The sequence below is a fragment of the Theobroma umbraticum genome, unplaced genomic scaffold (genome assembly GCF_002168275.2).
Source record: "Theobroma umbraticum cultivar Fairchild unplaced genomic scaffold, ASM216827v3 scaffold_34.0, whole genome shotgun sequence".
Taxonomy (NCBI): Eukaryota; Viridiplantae; Streptophyta; class Magnoliopsida; order Malvales; family Malvaceae; genus Theobroma; species Theobroma umbraticum.
The window spans coordinates 2,215,695-2,241,657 of record NW_018397275.1 but is presented as its reverse complement, the minus strand read 5'-3'; the positions used below and the strand labels follow the sequence as shown (position 1 = coordinate 2,241,657).

Below are 25,963 nucleotides of genomic sequence, written 5' to 3'. Positions count from 1 at the left end.
AAGTCAAGCCATATGTGCCTCCTATTCCTTTCCTAGATACAGTTGATAAGTTACTTAAAGAGGCTATTGATATGGAAAATCCAAAGAAACTTTTTGAAGCTTGTTTGGTTCAAGTGGCAACAACAAAGGACCATAATGAAGAACTCACAAATGTTACACATGTTTTGAAGGCTACACCAAAAGTGCATTATCCAAGATGAACTCAATTTGAGAAGTTGGGTAAAAGTCAGCCAATTTCACCATCATGGGTTGAGCAAGCACCAAATCTTGAGTCAAAGCCACCACAACCTCATCTTAAGAGGAGACTACTTTCACACCTCAAGCTTTTTCCATGCAAACTCCAACCTCCTTAAAGGGTGAATGAAGACCTCAACCAAAGTCAAGCTAGTGACTATAAAGAAGCACTTCCTGGGAGGCAACCCAAGATATTTTTATCCATGTAAACTATGGTGCACTTTTAGGTATTCATTTTAGATTGCTTTTTTAATGCTAAGATGCTAATTAGAAATGAACATATTGTTTTCAAGACAACCAATTGCATCATATAGCTTGCTAAGAAACCACGCCCACAAGTCTTTGCCCTTAACATGGCCTATGCCAAATGCAATTGGATATACGCACTCAATCGCACATTGCACACAATGACAAACAAAACACCTTTGAACCTACCTTTCAAATGCGTTGCATTAATTGTAACCGTAGGATGCATTGCATCCTTAAACCCCCGAATACAATCCATATACAACCAGAAACAATATTTGAATCTTTATGCGCCATTAGTAGCCACTGTAGTGATTGTGTCAGGATTTTCTTGTTGCAACATACAAAAATACAAGGGTAGTAGTTGAAATGACTCATTCGGGGGATCGAAAACAAGCCTCTCCTCGTACTTTTTTGCTTGCCAAACCTTATCATTCTAGCATTCCAATCCCTATTGAACCCTCATATCACCAATTATGTCCTTAGATCTCAATGTACTCCATTAGCCTGAAGCTTGTGTGACATAAGTTTACCAATTATCTTCATATTCGCGATTCGAAATTGCCCTTGCAAACCATCGACAATACACGTGTGTACTTTGTGGAACATTTGAACTTGCCAATATTCTTCTTCAGGTAACTTCATTTCATGTACTTCGAACTTGCATGTCTTGTCCTTACAATTAACCTCAAAATGACCTTTACATGACCTTTTTACTCTTATCTTAAACTGCTTTTTAAGAGCCAACATGTTCAAAGCTCATTTTAACTCAACTTTTGAGGAAAACATTCCTCTTTTGTATAAGCTATCATTGGCACATGCCAACTCCACAATGGTAATTGTTTGAAAGGATAACTTTTCTGCGTATGGAATTAGCCATGTACGAGATATCCCTGCATTTTCACGTTCTTGATAAATATCAATGAGCAATGTTTCATGCAAACGAATCTTGTTCTCACTAGCGATAAGGTTATTGTATATGGGGTTATCACACTACACATCTCCTACATCAACACCTCTAACAAGTTCCGTTTCACCTTCAACATTATTGCAAATAGGAATGTCATATTCATAAAGCCTGTCATCGTCTAAACTGTCATCATGCCATTCATCAAGCCCGTTATCTAAATTGTCATCAAATCTATCTTCATCTGTAGGGAACAAATCCTCATTCCCCTCATTAAATGCAATATTATCTTCGAAAGTTACAATGTCACCCTCCAACATCGCAATGTTGTCCTCAAGTGTTGCAATCTCATTTGAAAATGGCATTACACCTTTTACAGTTTCACTTGATCGTTGTATTGTTGGACAGGGGCAAGTAATTGGTTCATGCATATGTTGATCAGAAGTATGCAGCCAATTGTTCTATGAATGCTGTGCGTCTATCGGGCTGCACAAACTATTATGCATACATCAATTACCATTATTGTGGGTTACGGACTGAATGTTGTGGTATATGTAAAGCATTGTAAATCTCATTTTTATTAAGCTGATTACCATGTTGTACAACTTTTTCATGTGACATAACATTTGTATGGCATTCTTTATCGATGATATATACTGTTGGAACACTCCTTTGTTCTAGTAGAATTAATGCAACATCCTCATCGTCCTTGATAATTCAACGTGATAGCTCTTCGAGTATACTGATCAATGCATATAACTCAATCTTGTGAATTTCTGAGTTCACCCCAACAACATCTTCAACCAGCTTTATTAAGCCCACAAATGACAAATCACTCCTAACCCTCCGCATTCATGACTTACTACCCTTGTAAATGCTATCCACCCACTGACCACCATGTCTTATCACAAGTCGCACAATTGGAACCCTATTGAAATTATGAAAATCAAAATTTTTTTTGTCATTTTACACATTACATGTTGTGTTTTAAAATTTGTCAGTCATGTTGTTACACTCCATGTTCAAAAAATATTATACACCATGTTCAAAAAATGTTACACGCCATGTTCACAACATGTTACACACCATGTTTAATAAAAATGTTACATGCCATTTGCTAACACATGTTATTTCAATATATTTTTTACTCACCATGTGCATTGGAGATGCATAACGTGCAACAACTCTTGGCAATGTTTCTAATCCATGTTCTAATTTACACAAAAAATTTAAAAAATTAATGTGTTGCACCAATAAACCCAATAACATACCTTGATATCATCTCTGCTTTAAGGACTGTTTCTTGATGACGATATGATCAGATGCCGAGAGATAGACCATAGCACAATGACAATGATGCTTAATAGAAAGTTGACAGAGTTGACACAGTTCAAAGAGCTAAGAGAGCAAATGACAATGGTGCTCAACAAAGAGTTGACAGTGTTGATACAATTTAGGTAGCTGAGAGATTTGAGCGAGCTGAAATAGTTAAGCATTTATTTTCTTTATGGTGAAAGGGAGGTATTAGGAGATTAATTTGCTAGGATGTTTTAAGGGCATTTTTGTCTACTCATGCTTGTTTTTAGGTAAAAAGAGATAATTTTATATATGTGGCTATTTCTGAAATCACTTTATGAGGTGAGATATTTTTCACAATTTCCTTACCATTTAATTCTAACATAAGGTAAATTTATTTTATCAAGCCTAAAGATACCTCTTAATTTGCCAGCTTCAGCTTGTAACACCCTCAGTCCATCATGCAAATACCCTTGATTGGAAAGGAAGTTTGCAGCTTGGTTGGCTTCACGATGGTTATAAGTAATTCTAAACGGGAAATGAAAGAGATTTTGTATACAAGTTAACACATATCTGTTGTCTTGGGAGCCTAAGTTGTTATTTCGTATCGTATTCACTACTACCAGTGCATCCATTTCAATCCATATTCTATAGAAATTGTATTTTTGGCATAAAGATAATCTTGTTTTTAAAGTGAGGAGTTGTGTGTGCAAAGATTTCTATGGGCCAAAATTTTCAGAAAAACCAAAAAGACGTTTACCTATATGGTCTTGAACAACTCCTCCACTTGCAACGTGTTAGGCATTTTTAGAGCTCCCATCCACATTTAGCTTGATTTCATTTATAATGGTTTTAACCATTTAATTATTTTGGGCGGTATAGATGGTGGATGTGGAAAACTGATTTTCCACAACTCGACAATGTTCACATCACCTCTCCATTGCTCCCTATGCATAAGATTTCAGTTATAAAGCAGCATTAAAAGTGTTATTATGCACCAAATTACACTCCTAAATTCCTATGCTTAGCATCATTTCTTTCAACCCATAGGAACCAACATATAAATGTAGGAAGCAACGCACGAATGTGGCCTGGCTTTGTATAGTCTCCTGAATAATACCAAGCCTAAATTATCTGCAAAATATTCTATGGAAGGTTAACAGAAATGTGAAAAAATTGAGAAAAACAATCCCAAACCTATCTCGCCACTAGACTATGCCAAAGCACATGTACTAAGGTTTTGTTCAAGTTGGAACACTAACATTTAAAAGCTAACTGAAATCCCTTGTCCTTCATATGGATACCAACAGGAATCCATCTGTGAAGCACTCTCCAAAGGAAAAAGGACACTATGAGCAGTATGCTTTTATGCCAGATTAATGTGAAAGCTAGGCTAACAGTTTGCTGTGGCGAATATTCTCCCAAGCACTTTTAGTATTAAACTCACCATTAGAGCAAAGGACCCAAAATGCAGTGTCATCATTGGATCTTTCAATCGAGATATCCTCTATATGTTCAACCATAAATTCTGGAAGCACTGCTTTAAGTTTGTGTACATCCCATACCTCATCCGCATAAAAATAATCCACTTTAACCATAGAATCGTCAAAGGAAGGAAAAGAACTCAGCAAGGATTGTACACCCCATCCAGCAGTCATGCCAAGAAAATAAATCACCTTTCCTCACTTTCCAACGAATATCTTTTTTTGCCATTCGGCAACCACTCAATAATCTCTTCCAAATGGGAGAATCATTGGGACTTTTACCACAAGAATATTTATTTTTCAAAAATCTAACCCATAAACTATTAGCAGTGTGAAACCGCCACCAAAGTTTCATAGCAAAGGCATTAAAAACATCCATTAAGTTGCGAATATCCAAACCCTCCTCACTACTGGGATAGCAAACTTTCTTCCAAGTAATCCAATAGACGTGTCTAGTAGAATTAGAATCCCCCAAAGAAAACTGTTAAAAATCCTCTTAATTTTTTCACCAACACAAAGCGAGGGTTGGAGTACATGAAGCAAATACAACGACATAGAGGAGAGCACGCTCCTAATTAATGTAATCCACCCTCCTATTGACCTAGGAATGTGTGCTCTAATTTTAGTAATGATTTGGTCAAATAAAATTGATTTTTTCTGCCCCTTATACAACGATGCTCACAAATAAATTATTGGTAACTTTTTGTGTGCAAAACTCATATAATGTAAAATATAGATCTTTATATTTTTCAAAATATTTATGTTATATAATCACTATTTAAAAATAAATAAAAATAAACATTCACATATAATGTAAAATATGGATCTTTTAACACAAATATCATACCACAAGCAGACAACATATCAATTTAAGCACATAACACATTTTTATTTCCTAGTAGTGGTATTCACGAAAAAGTAAGCAATTTTATATTACCTATACACACAAACATTTTTATTTCTCAACAGTAATAGTGTTTGGTATGAGAGAAGTGAAAACACATTTCTTACAATGTGTTCAATTAAATTACATTACAGTATTTATTTTGTAATAAATTACTGCAATGTAAGATTGCAATGTAATCACATTACAGTCAATGGATGTAATGTGATTGTAGTTCAAAATTAATACAATTACATTACATTGCACTCTGCAATGTTATTAAAAACATTTTTACCATTTAATTTTATTACTTTGTTAAAAATATTTTTGTAATGTTATAATTAAAATAAAATATATAATATAAAAATTTAAAATTAAAATAAAATATAAAAAATTAAAATTATGTTAGAGAAATTAAAATAAAATATATAATATTATAATAAAAAATAAAAATAAAATATAAGATATTAAAAATATATTTAAGAGATGATATTATACAAAAATTAAATGATATTATATAAAAATTAACAATAAAAAATACTAATATATTAAACTTGTATTCTAATAAATAAGAGTAATTTTGAAAATTAACATTACATTCTTAGTAAAGTATTTGTAAACTAAATGTTGCAATGTTATCTTCCGTACATTTTAACCATTATTTTGTTTGTATACCAAATATTGTAAAGTTATTTTCTCTACAATCATATTACTTGCGATCACATTACCTATAATCACATTGCATTGTATAGTAGCAAAGGCCATCTAAAGTTATAAGTTAACATCCAACCACTACACTTTCATAAACTCAAAAGTTGAAATTTGCCAAATTAAGATAGGTTGGTTCATCGCCTGAGACTTGTATAATAGAATCTGACATGGCTCTTGCACAGTTTTGACATTCTGTGGATTGCCTCTTGTTTTGTTCCATGTCAGTGCATGAAGCCTATGCATATGCATGCACAGATTTGATGCATACCTTCTGTGCTAGCGTTGCGTGTTACAAAAGGATTAATTATACTTTGTATTTGTTAGTTCTTACTGCAGTTTATGTAATACATTTTCAAGTCACTGAATTTCAAGCTTTCTTCGTGCCCTTTTCTTAGTTGTTCCTGAGTAAACTGACTGACTAAAAGCAATTGTCCCAAAAATACCCTTGAGACAATTGTTGCTGCTAATTATAATATGTTGGCGGTGGAACCTTGTACAGTTATGGGGGATACTGACTGTGTTAGTATGAATTATCTCAGAATCTCAAAAATTGGTTATAGATTTCCTTACTTTGAAAACCTAGATGAATTACTAGGGTAACTCTGAGATAATCTCACTTAGAGATTAACATATATATATATATATATATATATATATGCTATAAATTCCAAAATACTTTTGACAAGATACTGAATCTCTTGCATGATCTAAATGATAATAAGTTGCAAATGAACTAGTATAGCAGATATCTTTGTCTTCCCACCGGAGCTATTGCGCTTCATTAGCTTTTCCTAAAAACTTTCCCCCTTACTGGTGATTTTATCAACAGCATTCATGTATAAGATCCTCACAAAACACAATCATTGTTGCTTAAACAGGGAAGAGAAAACAGAACAAGAAGATAAATTGGAAGATCAAGACAACTAAATCCAAGACTGCCTATTAAGTTTAAGATTTTCCTAAAATATATGCAAAATTTGGAAACTAGAACAACTACCATTTCAGATCTATATGCAATGATTGCAAGAATTTGAATATCAATATTTTACACACAAGTCAGAGTCAACTTCCCTAATCTTAGAAGAGTTTGATTTCCAGCTCGGATTTCTCTAATAGTCCGTTCGACAGTAATCTAACATTCTTCACTTGTATGAGGGGGTAGGCAGAGTGGTCATGTTTTTAATCCAATCAGCAAGATATTGCGTAGCTTCACAATTTCTTTGCGCTTTAATGACCCCTTCGTTTCCTGCAGTTGCTGCTAGAAATGATTCCCAATACCATTCCCTGTTGTTATCAATGTCCTTCAAAGAAAAAGTTGGTAACACTCTAAGATTCTAATGCAAAATGGCCACCAAGCTTCTGTAGTTCTGCAAATGAAAATGCCACCTGACATTAAGAAAATCGAAATCCATAAATTAGATCCATCAAACTAGCAAATTCTTCTCAAAACTTTAAATTTGATGTTCAATGATCAGAATTGGTTACATATATTAAACCTATTCAATGACTATATTCATTCAAATCAAAGATGATCCAAACATATTCCATTCAATCCCATAAAGAGTAATTATAATTTGTTTCATTCTAGGTCTCCACATCAAATACTGAGGCAAAAGAAATTAAGGGCCAAACTAAATTTATTTAGATTAGCTGGCAGAAACGTTATTGTTTCTGAGTCTTAAAAGAATTAGCTGCCAAAACTATTGCTTCCAAAGACTAATTTATCTACAACAGTGGAGCCAAAGAAAGAAATCAAATTCTAGATCTGTTTCATGGGTTATAAACAGAATCCAAATGTCTGTGAACTTATTGTGACATTTCAGGTAGGAGCAAATTATATGTTGTTTGCTTAGGATTGAATGCAAAACATATGGCATGTGCATCCTCATTCCTCATTATCCTAGCAATCAATACATGATCTCTTATGGACCATGTTCAGAATTCACAATTAGGGAGTGAATTAGGCTAAAAGGAACCGTTATTAGAAAAGATAGCATGGTGTGCATTAAAATGCCATAAGAAAATTATTAAAACATGACAACCAGAATTCAAGTAAGTAACCACACTAAGAATGCTTGAATACCTGCTTCTCCATGAGCAAAGCAACACGCCTTTCCATATGGGCAGCCTCCAGTCATCTTCCAGTTATTGCATAGCTTAGTCTTCCAGGATGTTGGCTTAGGAACCACCTCATTACCAACATTCAAAGAACCAACAGAACCCTTGCAATCCAATTCTCCAGACCCTCTATTTTGATAGACTGGAGCAGCACCAGGCACAATGTTTATCATGGAAATGTCCCGAAATTCATCAGGAATTACATGAAGAAATCGACACCTATCCCCATAACTACAATTTCTCCCAGTACAGAACATTCTACAAAGTTTTTTTGAGTCATCAGCAAACTCTTTCCACTTGGGCCCACATTGCCTGGCCTTAAAACAACCACTGGCTACTTCTTTCATTGCGACAGGGATACTTGGATTGGGGACAAAATTTTCACAAATTCTACGTTTCTTGAATGAAGGGTATTCAATGAGAGAGGAGGTTTCGTGGTCTTTACCCTGAATTGGATGTTGAGGCTGCCATTGAAGCATGGGTTTGTTGGCATCTCTGGAAATGTTCATGCTGTAATTTGATAACATGAAACCAACTCTGTTTCAATGTCCGATTTGTATAACTTTTGTTTTGAGTGGTAAGAGATATCAAGATCCCAAATGGAAGACAACAAACAAACCCCACAAAATCAACCCATGGCTTTGATATTGGAGTTCAACCACCAAAAGAATTTAAAAGCCTGAAACCACACCAAAACCTAACCCTTGCAAGAAGAAGCGTTTTGAGACTTTGAGCATTAAATGATCATTTGGAGACTCATGAAAAATGACACTCCAAGGCTATTTTTGTTCTCGTTTTTTTCTCCCTTCAGAAAGAGAAAAATGAGGGATTTTAACCTTTTCTTTTTCCTTTAATGATAACTTGATATTTTTTTCAGAATTTATGGGAATAGAATCTAATAATCATCATTATTCCATATATTAATTGAACAAATTCATATCAAATTGAACAATATAATGAACTTATAAGGCCTAGAACCGAAATTTTAACAAATTCATAAAAGTTCTGTTTTTCATTCTAAAAGTTATCAAATGCCTTAGGTTAAAGAAATCTCTTTGGAATAAGTTTTCACTTTTTAAAAAGATTTACTTTACGTGTTGCACATGAATTATTTAACACCTAATATAATATTTGTTTATGTAAAATTTTTAATTTTTTTTAATAATAAAAATTATAGATAAATAGTAATTTATAACGTATATAATATAGATATTGTGCAGATAATTAGTGTATGAAATAATTAAACCAAATTCAGTTTCTTTAATCTTGATAATATTCTTTTAAGGTCACGTTTACTTATATGGTTTAATGTTTTAGGAAGGGGATTTAGCATATTATACTTTTTCTTTTAATATGAGTTTCAAATTTTCAATGATTTGAGACAATTTATAATCTTTTATGAAAACAATTTATAATTGAAGTAATAATTAAGAGCAATATGATTGTTATGCTTTAAATTATTGGGAAGGTATCAATCAAATACAATCTTTGGCCACTAGACTGGCCTTGTAAGTATGTACACTGTCCTTCTCTTGAACCCAATCATTCTCCATGTTCTTCACACCCTCTTTCTCTTGTCTCTTTCTAGTTTGTCCTACACAAACTTAACAAACCCAAACACCATCTCAGATTTCTCACTCTCTCTCCTTCTCAAACATCGAAAACCCAAACCCAAACCCAAACCCAAACCCATCTCACCACATCCTCAAATTTCAGCAACATCATCATTTTCTTTTTCAATTCTGTTAATTAATTGAGATATTTCAGTCAGAATTGTCAAATTTGTGGATATTTTGTTTGTTAGCGGTTCACTGATAGTTGCAATGGATGGTGGCATTGATAATTGCTACCAGTCAAGACAACTAACATGCCACCTAGTAAGAACAAACATGTTGACTGGCAAATTCAACAGAAGCAAATTCAGACACAAAATACTGCTAAGACTACACATACTCAATACAGAAATCTCATCAACTAAAATGAGTAACAATTTCTACTTTCTTCTTACTAAAACAAACAACATTACAACATCTTCTCCATGTATTTATTGAATGCTAAAGTTTTTACTCGAAAGAATTATAAGACAGCTGCTGTACGCTTTGCATATCATCTACTTACAAAATTTCCTGAGTAATAACGTTCAAAACATCAAACTGTTTAAAGTATCATCTTCCCTAAATGTGGCCAACAATGACATAATTTCATCATCAACAGCAATGTCAGGAGACTCCAAGAACTCAAGATCATCATTGGCAATAGCCACTGGAGAATAATCTTCACTTTGGCCAGCAGACAGCATTGCTGAAATACTATCATCAACTAAAACTTGAGAAGCCTCCATGGGTGTGAGAGACTTGTCTGCATCAAGAACCACTGAAGGAGAAGCTGCAAAATGACTTGATTCAGCTGGTGATCCAAGGCATTGGCTCTGAGGAAAACAGGGGCTAGCAGCACCAGTGAAGGTTGGTGTAGGCAAGTCCGTGGAATTAGAGACCTCCTTAATAACTTCCTCATCATCGGTCCAGTCCTCCTCTCTAAATGGTGCTCCATATTGGGCACCGTTTCTGTGGCCTGGACCATCCTTACAGAAGATAACACAAAGAACGTAAGCATCCTGTACAACTCCCTTGTCAAGTAGATGTTCATCTTCCAGTCTGTATTCGTGCAGAACCCAATCTGTTCGCTCTCCTCGTGGGGCTTTCCCTCTGTGGAAGACCAAAGTTTTAATACTCCCCACGACTTTGTCATTGTAACGAACAGGTCTGTCTTTCCCAGTGGTCTTCCAATACCCATAGGCAGTGGCACGATTGAACCTACTCCCTTTTCCATATTTCTTCTCCATTGGACAGAAAAAGTACCACTTGAGATCCCCAATCCTTAGAAGAGACTTGTCTGGCAGATCCCAAGGAGCATACTTATATATGTCAACCTCGGCAATAGCTTCAAAAGAAAACTTCTTCCCCAAAACCTTCCTCTTCAGATAGTATTGGAGAAGCTCAACGTCGGTAGGATGAAACCGAAATCCGGGAGCCAGTGAATTTTTCTCCATTGAACAAAGGATATATGTCCCACAGTGACCAATGACGATGATATGTACTCTCGAGTAGTGAATAAACCCTGTTTGGAACGTATCAGAACAACTCAGTATCAAACAAGAAAGGAAGCTTAAACAAAACCCCCAAGTGGTAGGAAAGAAAATGAGAGCTGAAACAGACCAAGAAACCAACAATCGAAACAAATAAATCCCTAAATTCAAAATCAAGAAACCCGAAGAATCAGACCGACAATGAAGAAATTGCGAAGTAGAAACAGCAAGTGAAGAAGACAACTTACCAAAAGAGAAAAAGGCAATTGAGGAGCGAAACTGAGGAATAGAAATTGAGAGAGTGAGCTGAAAATTAGAGTTAGAAGAAAGGAAGAAGACTCCCTCTCGTTTATAAACGCGCCAACCATTAACCGCCTTATGGAACTAGCCGTTGCACGTTATTTTTCCTTTTTTTTTTTAAATTTTAACTTTTAAGCCTTAAGAAATTTAATTATTCAATTAATGACATTTTAGTAATTTAATAATTAGTAAATTTATGAAACGATTCTATTCTATTTTTGTAAGAAATAAGTCCATAAAACAACCCATTAAATTGGCTAAGTTTCTCTCTTTTTCATTTTTCCCCTTCTTCTCCGTTTATGAAACGATTTTGTTCTATTTCTTAATAGGATAACCTATAATTTATCTACATCTGCTTCCCCAAAATCCAAAAAAAAAAAAAAGAAAAAACCTACCTATAATTTATAATATATATAATTACAAGATGTTGCAAAAAAAAAATTATTAACAAAAGTAATCGTATTTTTTCATTAAATTTTTAAAATTTTCATTTTAAACATTTTTGTCATTAATATTATTAAAATTTATCTAATTCTTAAAAATATATAACTCTGCTTAAATCAAATGACTTTCATTGAAATATTTTTTATTATAAATATGAATCAAACTTATCTAATTTTGTAAAGAAGAATTTTAATTATATTAAATGAATTTCATTATTAGGTCTAATATTATTAAATAATTTATATTATTGTAAATTACCTTTTATTTATAAAAAATTAAATTTATATCTTTATCTAAAATTATTATTCAAAAATAAATAAAAAATAAATAGTTATGTTTAATAAATACTAGCAATATAGGTCTTTTACCACAAATATCGCGCCAACAGGCCACACCATGTCATTTTAAGCACATAACACATTTTTGCTTCCCAGCAATGGTATTCACTGTAAAGCAAGCAATTTCTTATTACCTATAATATATCATACGTACAAACAATACAAGTCCTAAGTTAAAATCCAACCACTGCACTGTCATGAATTCAAAAGTGGAAATTCGTTGAGGATAGGTTGCTTCAATCGATTACTTTGTTCACCTCAAACATTTCAACCGATTAATTCGTTCGTCTCGAAAATAAGAGATCTTGGATTCAAACACCTGCAACCTGCAGCCCCTTGTTAGTGCTATCCAAAATGTAAGCTAAGTGGAAAAACTGCACAACTGCACCTCAACCTGGAGATTGGACTAGTCTATCTGCCGTCGAAATTTTTTAAAAAAACCAAAAAAAAAATACAGTGAAAATCCAGAAGTAGATTCTCAAAGATGTTCACGAGTTGCAATTTCCAATTACTTCGAAGAAGCAGTTCCAAGAATATGAATTTTCATCAACACTAAATTTGCATAGAAGCCTCATGTTCTGCAATGCCGGAGGCATGTGTATTCATTCCAGTAATAATGGTTAATAACACAGAGCATACATCTGTCTCAAACTATAAGCACAACCATAACATCTACTGGAGCTTCTTTATCCCGGGGAAAGAAGGGAGAAGTGCAATAAGTGCGTCACCATATCCTACTGGATCTGTCACGTTAAGCAAAACAAATAAGAGTAAACAAATGACCAGGTGATACTGCAAAACATCACAAACTGAAAATTACCGAAAGAAGACCAGACATACCACCATCCTCTCTTAGAATTTTGGTGACCTCCCCAGATACGTCAGACTGGTAAAGGAACTGATTAGAATGAGAAAATAAAATCTAGATTGTTTGATCATATAAACGTAAGTGAATAGTAAGTACCAAGACACTACCAGGGTGAAATCAACCCTCATTTCCACCGGTCAACATACAATGACACAAAATAATTCCACATAAAGACGAGATTCATACCTCAATTGGAATTTCACCACCTAGTTGTTCAATGTAGCAAAGCACTTGGCCCTCCTTCACTGTTTGTTTCTGTTGCATAACAAAAATGTTACCAGCAGGGAATGATCGGTTTGTTATGGAAACCAAATCAGAATATCTTAACAGAACCTCAAAACATATGGAAAACAAAACAGCATTTGAGAGTACAAGGGAACCAATGGTATACAATAGGCTTCATAATCAACGGTTTCACGTATGTTTGTCTGTTGAAGATCAGACTTTGAAAAAACAAAGAAACAGTAAAACCTCTTGAATGCTATTGCCCAATTGAAAAACAGTGTCTCTCAGTAATGGTGATCAAAGCAATCTATTATTTTGGTACCTCATTACATGATGGCGGAGCACGCTTCCCCTTGATGGTTCGAGATCTCCTGAAAAAACCGACCTGCACAATTTATCATCTTAGTGCTACGAGTTCAAACAAAGAGAAGCATTTAAATTTCAGGTCCTCACCTTTGGAGACTGAAGTATCACCAAGCCTTCATCGGCAGCTTTATCAAGTAACAATTGGATTCTCCCAGAAGACGATAGTGGTTTGGTGATAGCTAAAGTAGGTGTAGAAACAGACCCATTTGAGTCAGGTGCTTCAACAGTTTTACTGGTGCTAACACTGACAGGAGGGGGACTTGGTATGGCAGGTGGAGGTTCGCTTTTTTCAGCTAAGTCCCTCATTATATATAGCCGGAATCCACCAAGCTAAAAAATGGAGAAAAAGAAGAAGGCTTACAATTTTAATAATGCAGACAAGATAACATCTGCAATCCCTTAAAATACAGAACTAAATAATGCAAATAGAAAAACTATTCAAGTTATCGAAAACTTTACAGCACAAGAATTCAAAGTCACTTACTTTTAGTTCAAACTCTGCAACTGAAGTCGTATCGCATATATCTCTTACGAGAGATTCCACCTGCAGTTAGAAATTGAAACAACAAACTTCTAAGAAATAAGCTAAAAGTATGTTTGTTCATATATCTATTAGAAGAAGTCCCCATGCAGGCAATATTCACATATTTATAAAAATTTCAAAATTAAGAGTACATAAAAAAAAAACAAATCAATTGCTCCATTTTCTCCAATTTCTATCTAAAGTTTGTTCACAGCTGTTTAAAACATAGTTAAACAGCTATGCGGGAATTAGTTCATCAACTAACCAGTAAACTTCAAAGATCTATGGGACAAAGAATTCTTATTTTAATGGCAAAAAGACATAGCAATGATAAATTTTGTGTAAAATATGTGCTTGCATTAATGATTTAAACAAACAATTATATGAACTCACCCCAGATGAATTTGGAATGAGCTGGCTAATCAAACCAGACATTTTACTCTCTTCGGAATCATCTGCTAAATTTGTAGTAGCTGCAAGTCAGAAACCAAAAAGATTTAGATATAAGCTATGGATTGACATAAACAAATAAGACTCTGCTCCTAATCTTCAGCTTTCATGCATTATATATAAAATGAAATCAAAGCAAGAAATTGCATACAATCACATTCTCAATAACCCATTTCAGTTTAATATTAAACTCAAAAGTAAAAACAGAGATGATGGCAAAACTTCAAATATTCAAATTTACAAGACTTTAGTCAATGGGGTATTTCCTTTCCAAGTTTGACCATTGGTTACCCTGAGATAAGCCAGCAAATAAAGTGAAAAATAACCAGAAACAATCTGGAAAAGATATTTTCTCCCAATGAGTAGCATGTGCATCAACCTTAAAGAAAATGGATTATGCAGTTGAGAGGTAAAGAGATTGCACCATTAGATGAAACTATTACTAGGACAAACATGCTTCAACAGTTACAAGGGGTTTTTCTTTCCCTCCTTACCCCAGGGTATTCCATTTCCTACTTCTATTTTTCTCCCAGATCCTCACAGCATAGTGACAGTTGAGAGATTTATAATGTCCATAATGAAGTGAGACTGACTCCAAATTGCAGAGACACTAGAGACTGATCCCTATTTCAACAAATTTGAGTGGAAAATAGAACCAAAAAAAAGAGATGAATTGAATATTATCAACTTGAGCCATAGAGACTGTTATTCAATCGCAGTATTCAGCTCAAACGTAAATAAACTAAAAACTACTTTTATAATGTACTACTGCACTGTGTGAGTGTGTGTATCCATTTGTTAGAGACATGCACACACTACTGTGCATAAGTAGATAAATATGCGAGTTATGTACCAAAGAAATATCAAAAACTTGAAGGAAAGATTAGTCTATGAAGCAATCTAAGGGTAAAAGTTGACTAAATCTGAAATGAGCAGAAGAATATAGAATATGTCTTCATGAGACTGCTATAATATGAAATATATTTCTTTAAGAATCAGAAGAACTGTTATTGTGGACACAATAGTTCGTTGTCTCAACTCACTATACCACAATAACTTACTGCACAATGCATAAAGTAGATCACGCACATATGACTGTATTTATCCCTTGACATTGATATGTAATAAGTGAGCTTGACTGGATAATTGACTGGGAATAAGAAAATTAAAAAGTGAGTTGTACCAGCAAAAAGTACTTACCCTGGGTTTGCAAAGTTGGACCACAACCAATGCTGAATGCCTTTTCTGAGCGTCTAACCAGGGCAGTATATTGCAGTGGTCTTTGCCTTATCCATATTCTTACATTATTCAGTTTTAAATTATCAACTCTTGCTTTTCCAAAGCTCAGTTTTGGAACTTTAATGCTTGGAGCTCCTATGCTACCTGAAGTAAGAGAAAGTTACCCATGACTAAGGCACATTATCTCAAACACACACACACATTCCTAAATTGATGATAAAATGATTAATTGCTTAAAAACTTTATTGAGTCTTTCTTTCTTTTTGAAAAGCTGTGTCAAAAACTTTATTGACTCTATGGGAAAGAAATCAAAGCAATCATGTCAGATTAACAATGAGTCCAAAACAAAGTTCTGGAATTTAAGAATATGAATGCACACTTTAAAATCACTATTCAACAACATGAAAACGAAAAAGAGAAGTACAAGGATAAAAAAGCATTATAATAATTTTTCAAATTCTCTCCTACAATAATCAATATACTAACTTTTCATTTTCCAAAATGTTAAAGACAGATACACCAATGATGAATAAAGTATGAAGCATCTATCATGTATGAGGCATTTCTAAGGACTGATCTATGAGTTACATCTCAATGCAAAGAATGAAAGGCACCAGGTTTTACATGCAACACATCTAATGGCACTGTATGGTTTGCATTTTGTAATGCAAGTATAGATAAATTACAATACTGCAACCAATTTCATAGTTTTATCTGTCAATATGTGATGGCGGAACAGAAACTATTGAACATGTTGGGTTCTCCCTGACTGGGGTGTGCACATCAGAATCAAAGTACAAAAGTAAAAATAGACAGGCTTCTCCTCACTGCATAAGAGTATGAATCAATTTTTATTCCCTACAACTGATGGAAGATGCTAATTCGAGTCTTACAACAGTGCATGCATCACAAGATGCATGTGAGAAAAAACCCTCAAAAGAGACAAGAAAGACCATAGAAATTAGAAGCTTTACATTTGCCCCAAAAGTTCAGCCAACAGAATATGGTAGATGAACTCAGCTTCTGTAAATGTCTAATGTTATTGCTATGATAAATTTTACCATCTAATGTATCTACATACTGCATCAGAAGAGAATAATTGGATTGACCTTCTCTACAACAAAAAGTTACTTGACATTTATAGTGTATAAAAAGAGAAAAAAGAAAAAGAAAAGACAAGTGGATACACATATGTTAGTCTTTTCAATAAAACTTAGACATGGGTTATAAATTTAATGAAATTGGCAAGAAAAGATTACATTAAATGTTATCTCACTGATATCAAGAATGAAACAGCAACACCATAAATTATACACCAGACAAAACCACAAGTGAAATCATAACTTTTAAAAAAGTTCTAAAGCTAGCTACACCACCAAGGATGAGAACACTGTTCCATCCAAATTATGCATTAACACTATTTTATAAGAATAATCTTACAGAATGCACCAACTATGTTTACCTAAGCAAGTCTTTTGTTTAGTAAGTTTTGGGGTTTTTTCCTTTTAAAGAGAGTCTAGAATAAGTAACAGCCAGAATTCCAATAATCATACTAAACCAGAGGCAAAGTGAAGATTTCGTAATCAGAGCCAAATAAACAAGTTTGACACTAATATGCATGCTAAAATCACAAAATCCAATTCAGATGACAATCAATATTGAATTTTGACAATATGAGGAACCAACAGGGAAAGCACAATTGACAACACACTAAAAATCACAATGCTTATGCATTTAAGGAACAAAACCATATTCCAAGGTATCCCAGTCTCTCAACAAAACAAAAAACAAACATACCAAATAAGTGAAATAACCCTTCCCCCTCTATGCAACTAATTCAAGAACCAAGCCACGAAACAAAGTAAAATCTAGCGTCTTTACACACCCAAACTTCAAAATAACCAAAAACCCATACAAAATCTTAACCTACTTAACCGCAAAAATCACATAGACAGTTAGAAAGAGAAAGTGAGATACTCACACGAAGCCATGGAAAAGCACTGAATATTTTCTTTTCTTTCCGAGGACCGAATAGATGAACTTTGAAGAATATGAAGAACACCCAGGAAAGAGTGGAAGAGAAAAGCAAATGGAAAAACGCGTGGGTAAATGGGAATGGCCTGTCAAACGTTAAACCCCATGAAGGATATTTCAGCAGCACGTTTCCAGAGTAACTAAAACAGAACAGCAGAGACCACTAGAACCAGAAACAGTGAGACACCCGTTACCAGACTTCCTTGGCAGCTCCACTTAGCCAAAAGACGTGAATAAAGCCAAGTACATAGTCACACAGCTGGAAATTGTTTTTTTTTTATTAGAAGAAAATTGGACATTTTTCTTTTTTGGAAAAATTATTATATTATTTATAAAATTTAGATAAAAATACATATATATTTATATATAAAATGATGCTATATGTTAAAAAATATAATTACTCTTTCAGAGATATAAAAGGGATTTTTCAAACGAATAAGATAAAACATATTTGAAAGAGCTTTTTGTATTTTAGCTTTGATTTCTTTTATGTTTCTAAGTTTATGATAAAATATGGGAAGGGTCCAAAAAATTCCTTTATAGTCTTTATATGATGACGGGTTTAACTAAAAAATTGGACAGCATTTTCTTCCACCATCCTATTGGCCCATGCCAACAGAATAAAAAAAAAAAGAATTTAATGAAAGTCATATAATGTAATTAAAATTCTTATTTACAAAGTGAATAAATTTTATTAATATTTATATTTAAAAATAATTTTAATGAATATCATTCTATACATTTAGAATTTTTATATATTTACGAATAAAATAAATTTTATTAGAACTTATAATAAAAAATTATTAAAATAATCATTTAAAAATATAATGAACAGATATGATCATCTTCATTAAGAATCATACTTTTATATTATATATAAATTATTAGATAATAAGTTAAACCATAATAATTTTTTTGAAAATTACTTACCATTACCATTAATTTTTGTGTTCCTTACAAGTAATATATGCAAATGCATGACATGATGATAAGTTTTTTAAATGTAATATATATATATATATATATATATATATATATTCAATGTATTTTGAATTATCATTCTTATTTTTAGGACCCATAAATTTCATTTTAAATAATAAAATCTTATTTGGATGGACTTTCACAAATCAAGTTTACAATGACAATGATTGAGTGACAGGTTGCTCTCAATTTGAAAACCATTGGGTAGCTTTGCTTCTTCTTTGGTATTTAATTTTTATTTATAAATAATTGAACCTTCACCAATTAAAAAACTTTTTAATTCAGTTTTTTTATTTATAATTGAGATAAGAATCCTAGAGATGAGATTATTTTTCTTTAAAATTAATATATTTCTGTTTCTAAATGAATACCCTAAAATCACTTATAAACTAAAATCTCATTTATTTATTAGATGTGGATCATGAAATTCTTTATGTATAAATAAACAAATAAAAGCTGTCAAACGTGCAAGTCTCCCGTCGAGGAAGGTTGCCTAAGTCACCTTCCAAGTACGGACAACCCAAGACGAGCCTGGGACAAGTTGAGAGAGTCCTTAGATTATTACTTGAATCATGGGCCTTTTTTATGGTCATTTTGGGACAATGTCTTGTAATCCAATCCATGTTGGCCCAAATACTATCAAAGTAACTGTTTAGCTCTTCATCCAGCCTAAACCAACAAACAAATGTGAACAAAAACAGCAGGAGCAGATACCATTCTGGTTGCTTATCGGTGATCCAATTATTTTTTGCACAAATGAGGAGCAATGGTGAATTTAAGATTTTACATAAAAGAGTAATTATAATAATATAATATATAAAATTTTACGTATATATTAATATAAAAAATTAAAAATTAAGAGGTGACGATCTGTCACTATCCGTGATTATCTTGACTCTTACCTTAAAGACAAAAGAATAACAATTGGCAAATTAAAGTTTTAATTACTGGGTGATCAACCTATAGTAGTATATTCTTGTTTTCATATAATTTAGTTTGCAAATCCATTCAAAATATGTTTTTTTGAAAATCAAGTGGGCAGGTTGTTACTTTGCTGTTGTTGATCCTATTTTTGCAATGTTAGTTTTGAAAGTGTATGTTATTTGTTGTTTCAAGACATCATTAGTGCAAGCTTGGTACCATTTGGTAGCATAAAATACAAACAAACTTAAAATACAAAGATGAAGCAAACAACAATGTTCTCATTCCACACTACTGCTCTCGTTCAAAACTATCATCAGTCAAAAAACATCTCTAGTTTAATTTGACTTATGGGTTGGTGTGTAACCTCTCTATTTAAAGAACAAGAGTTTAAATCTCTCTTCCTCCAAATCTAAAAAAAAAAAAAAATCCTAAAAAAACATTAGCTTTTAGATTAAAATATGCAGGAATGTTACATTCCCTACAGTCTTCCTTAGCCGGTCAATTTCACTAAAACAATAAAAAAATAAATTTTCCAAACTATAAGAAGATAGAGAGAGATTGCACTGAATATTTGGTGAATTTTTCTTCTATCTAAAGAGCAGGGTTTGAATTTCTCCCATCCAATTATTATAAAAAAAAAAAAAGATAGAGAGAGGACATGAAAAACAGTTTTAATTGTCATTAGCTCTACATAATTCGATTCTTGGACATCTAATAATCCTAGACAAAAAAAACATAATACTTATTACAGAACCAGATGAATCTCTCAAAATTCATCCACAACCCGGATATTATATTGATGGTCTTATCTCATGATTTTCTTGGGGATAATGTAATAATAAAAGGGGTAAGGTATACCTGCGTGCCAGCAATTAGGAGAACATCCTGGGCCCAAACTAGCTCCTAAGATTGCCTTGTAAACTAGCCAGAATAGGACATTTGCATATAACATAAAACATAAATGAGGTAACATAAAGATAGCTGGAAAGGAAGACAAGAATCTTTGCTTAAAGCATTGCATATATAAATGTTAGAAGTAACTAGTGTTGAAGTGTTGGAAGAGACGTTCATGAATAGATTGTTGCTTTTGAATCCACGACATGTAAACTTTCTGAGATACTATAGGTCAGTAAAGGGAATCCAATGTAATTTTATGTTTTGAATATACTTGCTTCGCTTTTGCATGATAACAACTCCTAAATACATTAAAAAACTCTCCTATTTTCTTTCTTTTTTTTTATTTAAAAAAGAAATTCAAATTTTACTTTTTGTGTTACTGATTATGCATTAATTATTGAATCAAATATTCAAAAAATTTTATTCTCATATCATATATTAAAAAAAAAAAAAAAGCGTTTTAACGTTTGGCAGCTAGATTAATGAGGAACATCCTAATATTAATGGTAACTATAACTCACCTCCTCAAAATTAATTGTTTTAGGAAATAATTTATTGACAATTAATTTGAGAATACATGCTAGAGATAAACTCTATATATGGAGAATATAGAACATCAAATTGAAAGGCTATAATACCATAAAGTAACACAAAGCTTAAGACATTATAACACATTAATTTTACCTTGAGATTAGCCTTAATAACTTTTAGTAATTAATATAGTATATGTTTGACAGATGATGTGCAATTATGGAAAGTGCAAACATTTACAAGTAGCAATTCCTATCCTTATCCACTGGTTACTCTATATATCATCACATGATACTTTATACTTTTATGTTGGACAACCTTTCAACATGTTTACTAAATTCTCTTTTGCTTAATGATATTTAAAGTTCAATCCTGAAATTGTAGTGCACTTGCATTTAATTTAACCTTTGAAGTCCAACAGGTTTTTGGGCATGTTACACATATAGTAGGAAAACATTTGGGTTGGGGTTCTTATAATTTGCAGAGAAGAATCATTGGAGTTTGATATTGTTCCACATATTCAAACCCCTCTTCCACCATCCTTCCCAAGAAAAGAAAGAATGAAATTGTACAATCAACAATGTACTTTTAAATCTTTGTAATCTATTTATAATCATAATTAGCTTCTCTTTTAGAAAATTATAGTGGAATCACTATATATTGTCCCTCAGGCTTTTCAAAAGCAAATATCTCTTTTAACATTCCTTGAATTTTGACCCCCCAGGGTGGTCCCTTAGTGAAGTTGCGAGTCCATTGATCTTCATATTATTAAACTCTTGTTCCTCACAGCAATGTTTAAAGCACTTTTTGAAACCAATTTTTGAACCAAATTCACCAGTATGAAGCAGCCTTAAAGCCTTAATTTTAGTCGTCCCATCAGCTAATTGTCAGTCGCCATACACAGGAGAGAAATGGGTGAGAGAGAGAGAGAGTCATCTTTTTCTGTTCTTTTTTTTTTTTCTCTGAAGTTCATGCATGCAAATGATTTCCACTAATGGGAAAAAGAGAAGAGAATCATCTTCTTTTAAGAAAGCCACGCACCATTACAATAAACAAACTCTCTAAAAAGCAAAAGACAAATAAACGATACATTGAAAGCATCATCACAAAGTACGACAATATTGCTATAATTCTTATCGGGAAAAAACCAAGACAAAATGCCAAGGGACAAAGCTTCTGGTGATCAGCAAGGGCTTCTACACCATGTTCCTTCACCTGAGGAACTCTAGCACACCCCAAAGGAATATAATGAAGAAAAAGCAGTAAAATTCTCTGATTTCGTCTCTCTCTTAATTGGTTGCAACACCTGCAGGTCATCAAGCCTCATATGTTAATTAGAATTGTAAGCAAAAATTGAAAGAAAAGAATAAAAACCAAAATCCTTGAACGATAAGGTGAAAAAGTGTACCCAAAAATGGATAGCATGCTTTTAATATGAAGATCTATTGCTAAAGTCTCTTGGGGCACTGCATCTGAAGCACTCCATCCGGCTAGCAAAATTGTGCTCATTGCATCCAGACCTGCATTGATCATATTAAGTAGCATTTAATTTTCATAAGAATAAGATAGGACGGGACTCTTTTGCCCTTTTTCCTACTCAGCACTGAGTGGAGAACAAGAGATTCTTAAATGCCTCCTAGCTTCCAAAAGCAGTCAAAAGAAAATCTAGCATGTAAGGAAAGATATACAGTAACAACTAAAGCTTTCAAAGAACAGAATCTGGCTGGCAAAACCAAAAGCAAAGTTGTGTACGGCAAAGCCGGCCATTGTAGCAGAGAGCATAAACATGCCACTGTAGTTGTCTCAGCTAGGTAGCTAGCTAGCAGCTTCTTCTAGTTGATTACAACTGAAATATACAAATATGTTTACACCTATAAAAAGGTCGCAAGAGGTCATCTCCGGCTCGGAACAATGAAGAAAAAAATTAATATTTTTGGATGTCTTGACTTCATATCCTATAAGAAATAAAATAGTCAAACATCGGAAAACAAAAGTGTTAGAAGAATTCACCTGGTGCATATCCAGTCGCCTGATTTCCATCCGGATCGATTACCACCAAATCCTCTTGAACGTGGGATGTCAGAGTCGAAACCTCCAGCAGAGTCATCCTTGAATGCACCACATTTGAAGCAGCTGGAACGGCTAGCGAAATTGTGGGTGCCACAGTTTCCGGCAGTGCAGTACCAGTCACCAGGTCGAACATCGGAGCCGGTGGTGAACCCAAACGAGGAGCCACCCCTCCCACCGTAGCTACCAAAGTCACCTGACCTAGATTCCCCGCAACGTTGGCAGGAGTCCCTCCTCTGGAAGTTGAGGTGCTGGCATGACCTGCAGTTCCAATCTCCTGGCCTGCTCATTGTTTTCTTCTGCTCTAAGAAAAGGATTCCATTCAAACAGGGTGACAAACAGGAACAAACAAAACACAACGTCTCGAAAACATGAAGATTTTGAAGTTATAAGGATACAAGGAGATACAGAGAAAACTAACCTTAAGTAGAATAATGCAAAGATGATGACTTCAATGATATAATCAGGAGGTTGTAGTAGAAGGAATCCTTGAAGGAATGACTCAAAGAGGGGCTCTTTATATACATGTTAGACCACAGAAAAAGGAATAAATGGAGGAATGTGTATGTACTTTTTCGTGTGCTTCACATTTAGCCTTGATAAGTGGAATAATTGTTAAAGGAAGAAAGGAGATAAAGGAAAATTCTGGCTATGATTCCAAAGACAGGAAATTTTGAATAAATGCTTTGGCTTGGGTTTCCTTTTTAGGGTTTGGGAATATTGCTAATTAAGTGTAGTGCATACACATATTCGGTCTCTTGCATAAATCTGGATAGAAACAATTTAGCTCTCTCTTTTTTTTAAAATTTTAATACTATATGTTTTCGCTGCCCAAAGCAAATTTCTTTGTGACATTAAAGTGAGTGATTCTACACAATTTTCCATTTAATGCCCTTGTGAACTTTACTGTGTGGTTAAATAAATCATTTCATATGCTACACTTTCCAATTGAAGTATAGCATATTTATATGAGAAAGACTACTATTTATTTTTTTTTAAAGCATAATATCTAAAAAAGATACTTTAAAAAATTGAAATAAACCTTTATCCTTCGATTATATTCAATCAAATCTTTAAATTTTTATTTTAAATCAAATAGATTTTTATAATTAACGATTGATTAATTGTAAGTTAAAATGTCACTTTGTCACTTTATGCCACATGGTGTGCTGAGCTGTTTTAATAAATAGTGAGTTGACATATCGATATGGTATAATGATATGACCATATGATATTTTCATCTTTCATATCAGCACTACATTAATATTATACAAATATAAAATGATAAATAACATTTTGAGTAATAACAGTTAGTCAATCATTGATCATAATGATCTATTTAGTCTAAAATAAAAGTATAGGAGCTTGATTGGATGAAATAGAAAAATAAAAGTTATTTGGATTTTCTTGAATAGTTGAGAGGTTCGTTGAAATAAGTCTTTATCATTTTATTCTTTCATTACGTCTAATTAAAGTCTTGGACTTTTATTTTGGGTCAAATGGACTCTTATAATTAATAGTTGATTAACTATTGTTAGTTATTGTTAATTAAAATATTACTTGTTATTTTATGTCATGAGGTACTGATGTGCAAGTTGACATATTATAACATATGGTAATGTGGTATACTAATATGGCATGAGGACATGACCATGTGATATTTTTCACTTTCAATATCAATATCACATTAAAGTCACGTGAGCATAAAATAACAGATAACGTTTTAATTAATAATAGTTAATTAACTATTAATTATAAGGACTTATTTGCTCTAAAATAAAAATATAAGAATTTAATTGAATGCAATAAAAGAGTAAGAGCTTTTTTTTTTAATTTTTTTAAATAATTTAAATTTTTTTTAAAACATTATGCTTTTATTTTTAACATAAGTATCAACACTCACAGTCTAAAGGTTACTTAAACCATACCAAAGTGCCTATGGCATGAGATAATGTTAACTTTTATGTATAATCAGCAACAACTATCCAAAGGATCAAAGTAAAACGTTTAGGGATTTAAATTCCAAATCTCTTTGTGCTCTTATTTCCTGCATAGAAAAAAAAATAGACATTGAAGATTAACTTTTTTGAATAAAAATATAGACATTTATAATTGCATCAAACATTCAAGTATCAAAATTTTATGTATTTTTCAATTAGAAAAGATAGAAATTAATATACATAGACACATATTTAAGTACAAATTGTAAATTTAACAATCAAATAATTACAGGAGATGATAGTATTTAAATATAATATGCAATAATTTCCCAAAGTATGTAGGCTTTGAAAGGATTGAGAAATTTAAATACCATGTCTGTAGGCTCTTTCGTTTTGCTCGCATAGCAGTGGTATAGTGCAGTCGTCAAAACACTCAAACTGAAGCGGATGTTGGGGTGGGCAGCAGCCCAACAAAATCAGGATCCCACATAAAGCAAACAGGAGATCCTGTTAGCCTATAAGCACAACATTGCTGATCCAAAACTTCTGTTCAATCAAGTGAACCATGAACCTCACAAAAGGCTCTTTGACCATGGGTATCTGGGACCCTTCTCCTCTAGTGCGGCAGTTGCACAAATTGCAATTTCTTTTGACAGTCAAGAATCCTAGCAAGCATTTCTTGCCATGCAATGAATATTCTCAACATTCAAACCTAGGCAGGGCCACAACTTATCTCAATTATTTTGGTCATGTCTCTTTCAATTTACACTTTGGAGAATCAACAACAGTGGCAGTCACTATATATGAGTAAAATTGTTGCTGCTTTACATATTTGAATATTCTCCCTTTTTTACTTCAGCTCCAATCCAGTA

The 25,963-nt window shown here is 33.1% G+C and overlaps 4 protein-coding genes across 6 annotated transcripts; all 4 read right to left on the bottom strand.

The window, feature by feature from the left end:
• Positions 1 to 6,636: 6,636 nt before the first annotated feature.
• LOC110427445 (zinc finger CCCH domain-containing protein 56-like) lies at positions 6,637 to 8,675 on the bottom strand. Of its 2 annotated transcripts, none has more exons than XM_021442970.1 (2): positions 7,845 to 8,675; positions 6,637 to 7,147 (listed from the first exon to the last, which is right to left on the bottom strand). In XM_021442970.1, exons 1-2 carry the CDS (start codon positions 8,404 to 8,406, stop codon positions 7,065 to 7,067), a joined length of 645 nt encoding a protein of 214 aa, XP_021298645.1. In that variant the 5' UTR covers positions 8,407 to 8,675; the 3' UTR covers positions 6,637 to 7,064. The 2 variants fall into 2 exon arrangements, with proteins under 2 accessions (XP_021298645.1, XP_021298647.1); XM_021442972.1 differs by having other exon boundaries at positions 6,637 to 7,128.
• A 1,344-nt stretch (positions 8,676 to 10,019) lies between these two features.
• LOC110427549 (NAC domain-containing protein 82-like) lies at positions 10,020 to 11,229 on the bottom strand. The gene is made up of 2 exons (XM_021443102.1): positions 11,213 to 11,229; positions 10,020 to 10,996 (listed from the first exon to the last, which is right to left on the bottom strand). Exon 2 carries the CDS (start codon positions 10,926 to 10,928, stop codon positions 10,020 to 10,022), a length of 909 nt encoding a protein of 302 aa, XP_021298777.1. The 5' UTR covers positions 10,929 to 10,996; positions 11,213 to 11,229.
• An 843-nt stretch (positions 11,230 to 12,072) lies between these two features.
• On the bottom strand, positions 12,073 to 17,964 carry LOC110427438 (uncharacterized). Its single transcript, XM_021442964.2, has 9 exons — positions 17,699 to 17,964; positions 15,679 to 15,861; positions 14,422 to 14,501; positions 13,990 to 14,049; positions 13,593 to 13,835; positions 13,462 to 13,524; positions 13,101 to 13,169; positions 12,887 to 12,932; positions 12,073 to 12,789 (listed from the first exon to the last, which is right to left on the bottom strand). The coding sequence occupies exons 1-9, from the start codon at positions 17,706 to 17,708 to the stop codon at positions 12,719 to 12,721; spliced, it is 825 nt and encodes a 274-aa protein (XP_021298639.1). The 5' UTR covers positions 17,709 to 17,964; the 3' UTR covers positions 12,073 to 12,718.
• Positions 17,965 to 22,079: 4,115 nt separating this feature from the next.
• Positions 22,080 to 23,740, bottom strand: LOC110427477 (Ran BP2/NZF zinc finger-like superfamily protein). Of its 2 annotated transcripts, none has more exons than XM_021443019.1 (4): positions 23,573 to 23,740; positions 23,095 to 23,455; positions 22,493 to 22,604; positions 22,080 to 22,390 (listed from the first exon to the last, which is right to left on the bottom strand). In XM_021443019.1, exons 2-3 carry the CDS (start codon positions 23,439 to 23,441, stop codon positions 22,514 to 22,516), a joined length of 438 nt encoding a protein of 145 aa, XP_021298694.1. In that variant the 5' UTR covers positions 23,442 to 23,455; positions 23,573 to 23,740; the 3' UTR covers positions 22,080 to 22,390; positions 22,493 to 22,513. The 2 variants fall into 2 exon arrangements, with proteins under 2 accessions (XP_021298694.1, XP_021298696.1); XM_021443021.1 differs by having other exon boundaries at positions 23,095 to 23,450; positions 23,573 to 23,739.
• Between the last annotated feature and the right edge of the window lie 2,223 nt (positions 23,741 to 25,963).

Coding starts and splice junctions, on each gene's coding strand:
- LOC110427445 (XM_021442970.1), bottom strand. CDS start 8,406: ATGTTATCAAATTACAGCATGAACATTTCCAGAGATGCCAACAAACCC. Junction 7,148..7,844: donor CTTTGCTCATGGAGAAGCAG/GTATTCAAGCAT, acceptor TCTTAATGTCAG/GTGGCATTTTCATTTGCAGA.
- LOC110427549 (XM_021443102.1), bottom strand. CDS start 10,928: ATGGAGAAAAATTCACTGGCTCCCGGATTTCGGTTTCATCCTACCGAC.
- LOC110427438 (XM_021442964.2), bottom strand. Junction 13,170..13,461: donor CTCCGCCATCATGTAATGAG/GTACCAAAATAA, acceptor GTTATGCAACAG/AAACAAACAGTGAAGGAGGG. Junction 12,790..12,886: donor AATTCTAAGAGAGGATGGTG/GTATGTCTGGTC, acceptor TTAACGTGACAG/ATCCAGTAGGATATGGTGAC.
- LOC110427477 (XM_021443019.1), bottom strand. CDS start 23,441: ATGAGCAGGCCAGGAGATTGGAACTGCAGGTCATGCCAGCACCTCAAC. Junction 22,605..23,094: donor GGCGACTGGATATGCACCAG/GTGAATTCTTCT, acceptor TGATCAATGCAG/GTCTGGATGCAATGAGCACA.